This window comes from Etheostoma cragini, chromosome 2, assembly GCF_013103735.1.
Source record: "Etheostoma cragini isolate CJK2018 chromosome 2, CSU_Ecrag_1.0, whole genome shotgun sequence".
In the NCBI taxonomy this organism is placed as follows: Eukaryota; Metazoa; Chordata; class Actinopteri; order Perciformes; family Percidae; genus Etheostoma; species Etheostoma cragini.
The window spans coordinates 22,038,296-22,049,581 of record NC_048408.1 but is presented as its reverse complement, the minus strand read 5'-3'; the positions used below and the strand labels follow the sequence as shown (position 1 = coordinate 22,049,581).

Sequence of the window (11,286 nt, the reverse complement as noted above, 5' to 3'; positions counted from 1 at the left end):
CCCCCCCACACTCCCCCCAAATGCTCAGGGGGCTGGTCCAGCACTGGAACCCCACTCACTCTGACATCTCTCCACACATCTTCATTTTTTAATGCACTCTATTTGTGCATGAGTATGTGTGTATAGCGATTACTAACAAAACGGAGTGTAAATTGTAATTTCCCCACTGGGGATAAACAGAATAAATTATTATTATTATAAATCATTATTATTCAACTTCTAGAGGAAAAAAAACATATAATGTACGTGTGATATGGATCATATATATATATATATATATATGGATGTTAGTGCAGGAAGTTCCGTTACATCATATTTTATTTTTAAAACATGATTTGGGGAATCTGACTTAAGTTTGCATATCTGGTCAATGTCAAAAAATACAAAGGCATTCTAGGATATTTTAAACTGTAAAGTTTAAAAGTAAGGGGCAGCCTCTAGCCCCCCCTGTAAGAGCGTTTGCCCCATGTTGGCTGAGTCCTGCAGCGGTGCGGGTTTGAATCCGGCCTGCTGCCCTTTGCTGTGCGTCATCCCCCTTTCATGCCTATCCACTGTCTCTATATAATAAAGGTAAAAGCCCCCCCCAAAAAACTATAAAATTAAAGAATGAGACTTAGCCTTGGCCGACATTTTTCTCATATCACAGAGGCCTGTTAATTCGGCAACATTGCCTGTTTTACTGTGTGTTTGCATTGCAATCGATGGCTCTGCTGTAAAATGCACAACGTAAAAATGTGCATTGATGCCTGTGCAATCAATGTAACACTTAACATGTTTTGTCATCAATTACTTTTGCCAATATTTATCAAACACTGACGATGACTGCTGGTCACAACATCTCAGCTGTGAACACAAGCACACGGACACACACACACACACACACACACACACACACACACACACACACACAGACACACACACACACACACTCAAACACACACACACACACAAGGTGGGCCCACTTTCCCATAATCTGCCTATTTCAGTAATTATCTCTGTTCCTCCCCATTTCTTGCTGAGTTAGTGTTGAATATTGTGGGGAGACAAGAAATATGCAATTTTTTAATACATTTCTTTTAATTTTTAAGACGTGAAGCTCTTAACGTTGTGGTTTTGGTCGGGAAAGAAAAAAACATACACTGACAGACCATTGCAATTCCGCAATAATGGCCACTTTGAACGTCAGATAAAATACTGCAAATTAGTGATGTTTTAAAATGTAGCTTTTGCAAAAAAACATCTAAGATGTCTGTCTAAAAATATAAGTACTGGTCATCAAAAACCTGTATCAGTCAAGTCCAACCATGAACAGCATGTAGAGCACTGTTCCCTGGTGGTCTGTGGAAAGGGAGAGTTGTGTGACATTAGAGGGAAGAACAGAAAAGGGAGGGAGGGAGAGAGAAGAAGGCAGAAGGAGCATGTTTTCTTCATGACCCTTTCCCAAACATCTGCTATTGCGCTAGGCCTGTTCTCAAGACCCGCCACTGACCAGGGAGAAAACTGGAGGGAAGGGAAGGGAAGAGGGGTGTAGAAAAAAAGAAAGACCGGTGAGAGAAGGTTTCAGTGAAACGAAAATGGCTGAAAAATGAGAGAATGTGACAACAGAGACAAGACAGGCTAGATAGATATAAAGATAGGTAGTGAGAGGCTGCCTGAGATCTAAGGTTTGGCAAGACAAAAGACAAAAAGATCCAGTGATAGTTGAGTAGAAGTTGGACAGTGGGAAGGCCAAGTTTGCGAAAAGGAAAAACGAGTTAAAATCTATTTCTGTAGTGCAGGAGTTGTTTATTATCTGACTGTTCCAAGCAGCAAGATGAAAGTGAAGAATGGGAGAGGTTAGATAAAGCTCATATCACTTAGAGGAAGTTCAGCCACTGTCTTCTTTAAATTTTTCAGTTTTGATGTTGACTTAAGTCGTTGTAATGCTTTAGTAGTTTAAGTTAATGTGTTTCTCTTTGTCTCTCTGTCTCTCAAATTCACACACATTTTCACCTTTCTGCGTGTGGGACCAGAGGGGAGCTGGTAGCCTTTGGGTCACTAAAGAAGGTTTTGATCATGTGCTTGGAAGGCGCCATTAGGTCAAAGGTAATTTGTCAGGAAGTGCAGAGTCCGGATTGGGACAGCCCTGTAGGGAATGTCTGATTGCTCTAGTCTAAAATATTCACCCAGACACTGTCACTGGGGGAATAATGGGAAGAAGCTGCTGTGTGTGTGTGTGTGTGTGTGTGTGTGTGTGTGTGTGTGTGTGTGTGTGTGTGGGTCCATGGCATACAGCAGAATGAATCACACCATTGTATGACTCAAATGAGAGCATACAATTCAAGTTTGTTTGTGTTTCCCTTTTAAAATTGTGTTATATGAAGAGAAAACCTTGTAAGTCTAATAAACCCTTCTGCATGTGTACTTTAATACCATGCACTGTTAACCTACCAGTGTGCTTGGAGTTGATATGTGGCTTAGTGTGTGCGCATGCATAAAACAGAGTGACTGTGTCAGTCATCATCGGCCTCCTCTTTTGCAGAAGATCAAGGTTGGTCATCTCTTGCTGAAGGACTGTCCTCTGCTGCTGAGCGACAGCCCCCCCGAGAGAGACTCAGAGCCGCTGTGAAGACACACACACACACACACACACACACACACACACACTATTTTGCCTTTGTTAGTCATATGTAATGTTACTCAAAACCAACAGGAAGAGAGAGGGGATGACTATGGTTTAAGTATCTTTGATTTTTTGTCCATTCTGATTCCAATTCATCTTATTAATTTGTTTTTCAATCCTTGTTGCAATTTTTGTCATTTTTTAATTTTATTCATTTATTTTTTTAAAGATTATTTTTTGGGGCTTTTACCTTTAGTGCATAGAGACAGTGAATAGGCATGAAAGGGGAAGAGAGATGGGAGATGACACGCAGCAAAGGGCAGCAGGCTGGATTATAACCCGCGCCGCTGCAGGACCCAGCCAACGTGGAGCGAACGCTCCCACTGGGTGAGCCATAGGCCCCCCACCCCTGTTGTCATGTTTTTTTAGCAAAAAAATAAACTTGAGAAATATGTAAGAGACCTTGATTCTCATTGCGTTCCAGACTCTTAGTCTTTTGTAACTGGTTCCAGTTAGAGCAAATTCTGGATATCCTACTCTACCCCAGGGATAATGTGACAAAGGTCTTGTGTTTGACCCAAACCTAGGATGTCTGATTCCCTTAGGCTGCAAATGGAGGATTCAATAAATCCTCAGAGTATGGTTTTGAAAAAGATAAAGGAGATGGAAAGAAAAAACAAAAGTGAGGATGAAGAAGGACCAAGTGAGGAACTCATTGGACTAAAATAATCGCCCAAAAGAGGGAAGGGAGGAGGGATGCATAGATTGGGAGCCTATTTGAAGGAGGATCGTGCAAGAGCCTCATCCCTCGTTCCATCAGCATGTCCAAATATGGAAGCATCTGCTATTGCGCTAGGCCTGTTCTCAAGACCCGCCACTGACCAGGGAGAAAACTGGAGGGAAGGGAAGGGAGGAGGGGTGGAGAAAAAAAGAAAGACCGGTGAGAGAAGGTTTAAGTGAAAGTAAGATGGCTGAAAAATGTGACAACAGAGACAAGACAGATTAGATGGATATAAAGATAGGTAGTGAGAGGCTGCCTGAGAGCTAAGGTTTGGCAAGGCAAAAAGATCGAGCATTAGTTGAGTAGAAGTTGGACAGTGGGAAGGCCAACTTTGCGAAAAGGGAAAACAAGTTAAAATCTATTTCTGTAGTGCAGGAGTTGTTTATTGTCTGAATGTTCCAAGCAGCAAGATGAAAGTGAAGAATGGGAGAGGTTAGATAAAGCTCATATCACTTCGGGGAAGTTTAACCACTGTCTTCCTTCATTTTTTCCGTTTTGAGGTTGACTTAAGTCATTTGAATGCTTTGTTAGTTTAAGTAAATGTGTGCTAAGTGTGTCTCTTTGTCTCTCTGTCCCTCAAATTCACACATATTTTCACCTTTCTGTGTGTGGGACCAGAGGGAAGCTGGCAGGCTTGGGTCACTAAAGAAGGTTTTGATCATGCAATGTGTTTTAATCTGTATGGATGGCTGTGGTAGTGAGTTAGGAGTGTGTTCATAGGTGAGTCATTTTCTGATGTGTGTGTGTGTGTGTGTGTGTGTGTGTGTGTGTGTATATGGTGTGTGTGGTCTTCGGGTGTACATGTGGAATGTGACGACTCAGCTACGCTTCCTCTCCAGTCATCCTTCTGTTCATTCATTCATTCTTTCATTCACATGTCGTGTAGACACCCTTTACAATTGGACTCGTGGAAATGACCAGTGCACGGGCTGTGTATGTGTTTGCATGTTTTTGGTCATTTCAATAAAGGAGAATCTGTGGGGAAAAGAGGATCACACTGCAGTGCACTACCTTGGATAAGTCATATTCACAGGAAAGGTGTGTGTGCGTGTGCGTGTGCGTGTGCGTGTGTGTGTGCGTGTGTGTGTTCATTTGGATATATCACCATCCAATATGTCTCAGACAGGTAAATGCTGCATATTTCAAGGAAAGGTCGCATTCATTGTATATAAAGGGCTATGTCCTCTTTGAGGATGTGGGTTGTATGTGCATTCTACATACCTACACACACACACACACACACACACACACACACACATGAAAAACCAAATTAATCTCAACATTGTACAGTTGTTGTGCACTTGAAAGTGTATGCAACTTTTCAAAAGAACACAAAAATAGAGTCAGTAACAATGGACACATTTATTTGTTTAATATTCTAAAGTAGTCTCTAAAGTTAATATTCTGTAGTTACTGTACGTACTGTAGTACTGACTAATTAACTAATGATGAAAAATACAAATGTGAATGTAGATGCTTTGACATGGGGTTCACTGAATTGTCTCATTAGTATGAAAATATTTCATGATATCAACCAATTTAACACCTGTGGGCGATTCTGGACTGAGATCATTGTACTGATTAACACACATTAAGTCAGCCCTATGACCTTTCCCACACAGGTCTGCCATCTGAAAGGGGTATCATTTTTGGTGTGTGCATGCGTGCGTGTGGTGAGTGTGTACACCTACAGGTGTCTCTGTTTGTGTTCAGTAAATGTGGAGTTGAGGACTGAAATGTGTATCTTGACTCAAAAAAGCTGTGCCCCAACAGACCGTAAAGAAGTTAGACCTGAATGGAACCAAAATTAGAATAAGTTATTAAACTATGCTGCAGCTTCTGATTTGATTTGATCCCTGTCATTAAAAATGGGTTAGCTCTGAACTTGCATATTTAAAATGTTATATTATCAGCTTTTAATGGAGGTCTCCTGTTTAAAGTCATTAAAAGCTGCAGTGGGTAGAATGCCAAAAAAACCACCAGAATTAGAATGAGACCTCTTCCTGCAGCTCTCCCTCTTCCGGCTTTGTTGCACAGGCAGTGCATGAACAGAACAGCCAATAGGAAAGCTCTTGTTCTCTAAAATTACCTATGATAGACCAAAGTCTCCCATTGACGGCAAGATTTTCTAAAGCCAAGAGTAGGTGCAGAAGTCCAGGTTTCTCTCAGTCCACTTGAATAACAATTTGCTGATAGATTACTATGAAATATTTGCCTAACAACACCAAAAATAAAGTGCCTACCACAGCACTTTCTGTGGCAGCAATGCATGTATAAAGTGTACCAGTATAAAAAATGTATAAGAACAGGCTTACTCTGGAAAAAAATCAAATGTCAAGCATGGATAATAGGCACAAACTTTAAGACGATGAAGCCACACCCAAGTAAGTAATTTCCAGGCTTTGCTCATGTTGTCACACGTAGTTTAGGTCGTGTTGTGCTCCAAAAGTCGGCTAGACAAGATTTGAAAAAGTGTACATACATGCTGTGTGTGTGTGTGTGTGTGTGTGTGTGTGTCTGTATATTGTAGTTGTCGTAGCAGTCCTCAGCTGAACCCTAGCTGCTCAAGCCAGCTGGTATGAATAAATCAATAAAAACCATTGAGCTGCATTGAGACTTAAGAGTGCTGGTGTCAGTCTCTTTCCCAGAGTGCTGCCTTTACAGTGACGAAAGAAGAGCAATATACACACACACGCACACACACACACACACACACACACAAACACACACACACACACACACACACACACACACACACAAACACAAACACAGACACAGAAATGCCCATACAGTATGTACGTACACCTATTTAAATCCCGTCTGGCTAACACACACACACACACAAGAGAATAGTGTGTTTGAATGGCTTTGGCTGCACAAACTCAGTAGTGAAGGATTAGCTCTGTTGCAGAGCTACACTTGCACTTAATTGTCTAGAAAGTAGTTGACACTCAGGCGAACGCACACACACCTGCTGTGCAGAGTGTCAGTGGGAAAACTAAAATCTTTTAGTGTCTATTATGTCACTTATTTCCTTCACAAGTCAAGGTCTGATTTAGAGTTTAGAGCAACCTGTTGATAAGTTTAGAGAGCCGAAATGGAAGAAGACCAGAAATGTGGGTTATGTGAGGCATGCTAAACTCAATGCTCTTCAAAGTACTCTGGGTCTCTTCCTCCCCCTCGCCATCTCTTTGCCATTTGCCACTCTGCTTTCCGTATCTCCTCTGTGTCTCTGTCTCTAACTCACAAGCATTTTGCTGTATGAGTGTCTGCAGTCATTATACACCTCTACGTCTTCAGGGGATTTTCTGGCCTTTTACTCACATGAAAGTCAAAAACATTACGTGCCTCACTGGGACGTTTGAATAGAACATAGCCATCTTTATTGTTATTACTAACACCTGTGCTTTTCTTAATCTGACAAAATGTTGGTCGTGGAAAAACCCTATGGAACACTAATTTTCAAAGATTCCACCAAGAGAAACCTTACAAGAAGCACAAAAAAAAGATTTCAGCTTATTCATTTTTTATGTTGTAAAATGTTCTGACTTTGTATTTTAAGATAATTTGGGGGTACATAACTCTTGCTTCTGAGCTGATGGACAGCAGACAACAGCAGTGAACCATTGTGTGTGTGGCGTGCGGGTGTGCATGTGGATGTGTGTGTGTGTGTGCACTCCCACGTGTGCATACATGTGTATGTGTGTGTGTGTGTGGGTTAAGATCCTATAAATGGCCTTTGTCGCCTGCTTGGCAAAGGACTCAAACCCAGAGTTAGAGCTGTTGTTGGCCTACAGGCTTAGAACGTCTGCCAAGTCGACACTGTCCCAGGGCACGGAAACCCAGTGCTTCCAGACTCCCAAGATAAGTTCATTGTTAGAAACATATTCATAACTAAATTTATTTATGTAGACATGGAAGTAGAACAGAAAGCTGTGGTGGAACTCAGTCATGCTCCTTTGTTCCAGGCAGTAGTAACCTAAACCTTGGGAATGTTTTGTTTTTGCACTTTACGACAGATTAGCCCTGTATCTGTCAAACAGTCATACACCATATCTTATCAAATTATTGTAGCTTTAGTTCTGCCAATAATGATCAATTTGACTTTTTTTCTTCTTATAGTAACTTCTATAATATAGTAACTATAATAACTTCTCAATATATCTTAATCCAGGGCTGGACTGTGGTAAAAAATCAGCCCTGGACTTTTGAGACCCAGACCATCCAATCAGAATCAGCCAGACACCCCTCTTGCACTCCCCTTCAACACATACCAGTGTATACTAGCCCCTAATACTGCAAATATCAGATGTTCTCTAGAGAGGGGCGCCATCAACTATTTTAAAGGTTAAATGAAAGTACCGGGTTACTTTACGGCCTACACATGCTCCTCCAGTCGTCACTGTGCTGACATGGTTAGCACATTTAGCTGTTTGAACAAAGAGGCCAGCTAGCCAAGTTACTGTGTGTTTGGACAGGCTGATAGCAGCTGGCTGTGGGCCACAATGCTAATCCCCTGTTTGTAGATGTCCTTGTTGGCCCTACACTAGTGTGAACATGGCCAGAGCTTTGGCCTGAAGTGCAAACATTGTTGGTGAAACACCCGGTATTGCATTACCACTTGCTTGTTAGTCTGTTTACATTAACAAAGAGTGGATGGTGATCGGCTGATGAGGGCATGTCTGCAACTAGCCACTATTTTTCACAAGCGAAAAATCTTTTCTCAAAAAATAAAAAATCACAAATGTCTGTGATTCAGAAGTTATGAGCGACCCTGTGTTGCTGTAAGATTTTAGTCACATTAACATCCAACAGTGTTTAGTTCATAAGGATTTAAAATTAAGAAACACAAGCTAATGATAGCATCTTTGAAGCTATAACAGAATGTTCTGTATTTTTGGTATAGACACATTGCTCATTGCTTTGAGTTGGTCCAGCCTCTTGTGTTGTAAGAAGGATTGCGTTCTCAATGATACAATCAATAATGATGCTTTTTAGGAACATATGACCATTTTTTTGTGTGCTGTGGTTTCTTTTCTTTTTTTCCCCTCACTTAAAATCAAACCAAGAAAATTATAAAAAAATCATGATCACAAAGCAAAGTGTAAACAAAGTGTATTTTTGTTTGTTTGTGATTTTCTTTAGGGCTGAAAACCTACCTGATCTCAGGAAGGAAGTTGGAGCTTGATGTTCAGTGTGGCTACTCTCAGGTGGGACTGCCAAGCGGAGATTTTGTTGGGGTTAGCCTGTCCTCCTGTCCTCAGCCCCGCACACCGGACCTCATCCCGGGGGGAGCCCAGGCTGCTGAGCCCCTGCTGCCTCACCAACTTCCAGACAGGATCAGGGTAAGTCAGAAAAAAAAAGTTGAGGGTGGAACTTAAAAGATGGCTACCTCTGCTTTTAATTCTGTGGTGGTTTCTTCCCCCCCCCCCCCCAAAAAAAAAAGAAGATGATAACTGTTACATTATTTCACACTTTGTGGCTAAAAACACAGCCATGTAGTTTAAATTAGTTTAAATTATCATTTATTTTGTTCTGTTAGCACCTTTTGCATGACTCCCAAATGTGAAACACACACCAATGTGTTTGGCCTAAAAATTAGATTAATAGTTATTTACAGTGAAAAAAATGAATGAGTCTTACTTATGAGGAAACAATATCACAGTGTCCACACTCAAACTAACTCCTATCTAAGTGTTGTTATATTTCAAAATGGTTCTGTGTGGTATGTTTTAATTTGTAAACCTATCCACTGTTCTTTTGTCTCTCTAGCCTCCCTGTGTGTCCCGTAGTGTGGTCTTGTCTCCAGGGACAGAGCAGGGCGATGATGTTGCCGTGCTGAACGGCTGCCAGGAGGAGCTCAAGACCAGCAGTGCCAAGGTACACACACATACACACACACTTAAGATACCAGTGTGTTTCACTGACTGAAGGATTAGCTCTGTTATGCAGTGATAGCTTTTGTCTAGCAGTAGTTGACACTCACACGCACATTAACCTTCTGTGAAGTGGATTGGTCGGAAAACTACAATTTTTCTTTTCTTCCCAATCCAAGGTCTGTTTTAGAGTTTAGAGCACACTGTTCTGTTGATACATTTGTCGAGCTTCACGCAATTATTCTCTGTGCCCCTCCTTCTTTGTGACCTATTCTTTGTTATTCTGAATCCTGTCCCTTGCTTCTTCTTTCTCTCCTTCTTCACCTTTTCCTCCCAATCCAGTTCATCCCAGGTCACAGCCCCAGAGCAGCCAACGGTCTCCTGAGTCCCCCGCTGGAGGACCCAGTGCGAGCCAGCCAGAGCTCTCTGTGTGACATGCTCCAGGAGAAAGAGAAGAAGACGAGCACTAGCACGGGGACCGGCACCAGTCTAGGCATGGCTGGAGGCACAGGGGCATCAGGCACGGGAATGGAACACTCCGCCCTGATCCAGCTGCGTGCCAAGAACTCTAGAGAAAAGAGCGACGTCCACTTTGTGGATGTTATCAGGGAGGACAGGTAAGAGGTTGAAGGTAGAACTTAGGAACTGATAGTGTGATAGAGTGAGTAGTGGTGAAGGCATCCATTTGAATGAATAAGCTCTCATGTTTTTATTTTAACTTTTAACTTTCTAAATAAGTAGGCATTAATTATTTATATTAATCATCCTTTCAAGGTATGTATGTACACACACCAGTTTCCAGTCTATCACAAGGATAAAACACAGCATTTGACATGTCTGAGTGTGTCAGGAAACACACAGTTATTGTTATATATTAACTTGGAAACTCTACATTCAGAGGCCATAGAATAGGCTGCACCAGAATACGACTGCTGTGTTCAGATCTGCCCATACAGACGCGCAACGCAGGGTTAAAAATGCCTTAAAAACAAAGTCACTAGACAGAAAAGGTTGAAAAATCCCTGATGGAGAGAATGCAGTCTTCAAAGCGCTTTTTGATTGCAGGTTTCTGTATAGAGCTCCACTTACAGCTTCAGAATAGATATTTGACCAATGGAGAACAAGCCTCTACCATGGCAGAGCACATCACCAAGATAGGAACCTACAGAAACTGAGGGAGAGACGTCTTCGCTCAGCTAACAATAATTAATATGTGATAATCTGTGAAAAGCACCACGCATTGTCATTGTAGTTTTTCTGTGGTTTACAGTCTGATGAAGGACTACTTTTTTAAGCCACCCATCAACAAGATCAGCCTCAATTTCCTAGAGAGTCCTCTGGAAAAGGCCTACCGTGGCAGCTACAAGGAGGAGGTACCCACACACACACACACACACACACACACACACACACACACACACACACACACATAGTTAGTTGGTTCCACTTGGCCTGCATTGACCTCTCAGCCTTGCAGCCCCCTGCTGTTACACCAGTGTTACTACAGAGCTAAAAAACACTGACATTCAACATCTAAGTTAACTTCACTCAACTCTACAGTGATACACATTAATGATTAGTCTTTGTACTTGTACTGGCTGTGGCTTTCTCTCTAAGCTGTGAAAGGAAAACTCTTGATTATGAGTAGCTTTGCATTTGTTTTTTAGATGTCTCTTTTATATTTTAATTTCTTTTCTTCCACTTTTTTTTATCTATATTGTAGTTTAGAAGATAGCTTTCACTGTGGATTTGCCTTATTATGTGTTTCAGCTTATTTTTTTAAAAATGGATTGTTTTACTCATGTTTATTTGACAAGATGGTCTCAATTTTTTGTAACTGTTATGCTACACACTGAAATAACAGCCACGTTTTATCAGTTTTTTACTAGCATTATAACTTAATATAATTCTTTACATTCTAGGGTTTATAGTGTACGCATTGGACATTTACCAGTCTACATGTGTTTTGTGGACTTGGAGAAGGCGTATGACCGGGTCCCCCGGGAGAAACTGTGGGAGGTGCTGCG

At 41.5% G+C, this 11,286-nt stretch overlaps 1 protein-coding gene across 2 annotated transcripts in view; it reads left to right on the top strand.

Moving 5' to 3' along the window:
* adcy9 (adenylate cyclase 9) overlaps positions 1-11,286 on the top strand; it is a 34,184-nt gene that overhangs the window by 12,855 nt on the left and 10,043 nt on the right. For both annotated transcript variants that reach the window (XM_034888696.1, XM_034888687.1), the window contains exons 2-5: positions 8,529-8,728; positions 9,156-9,263; positions 9,602-9,876; positions 10,530-10,632. In XM_034888696.1, the coding sequence (XP_034744587.1) occupies positions 8,529-8,728; positions 9,156-9,263; positions 9,602-9,876; positions 10,530-10,632 (686 nt within the window). The remainder of the gene's footprint in view (positions 1-8,528; positions 8,729-9,155; positions 9,264-9,601; positions 9,877-10,529; positions 10,633-11,286) is intronic.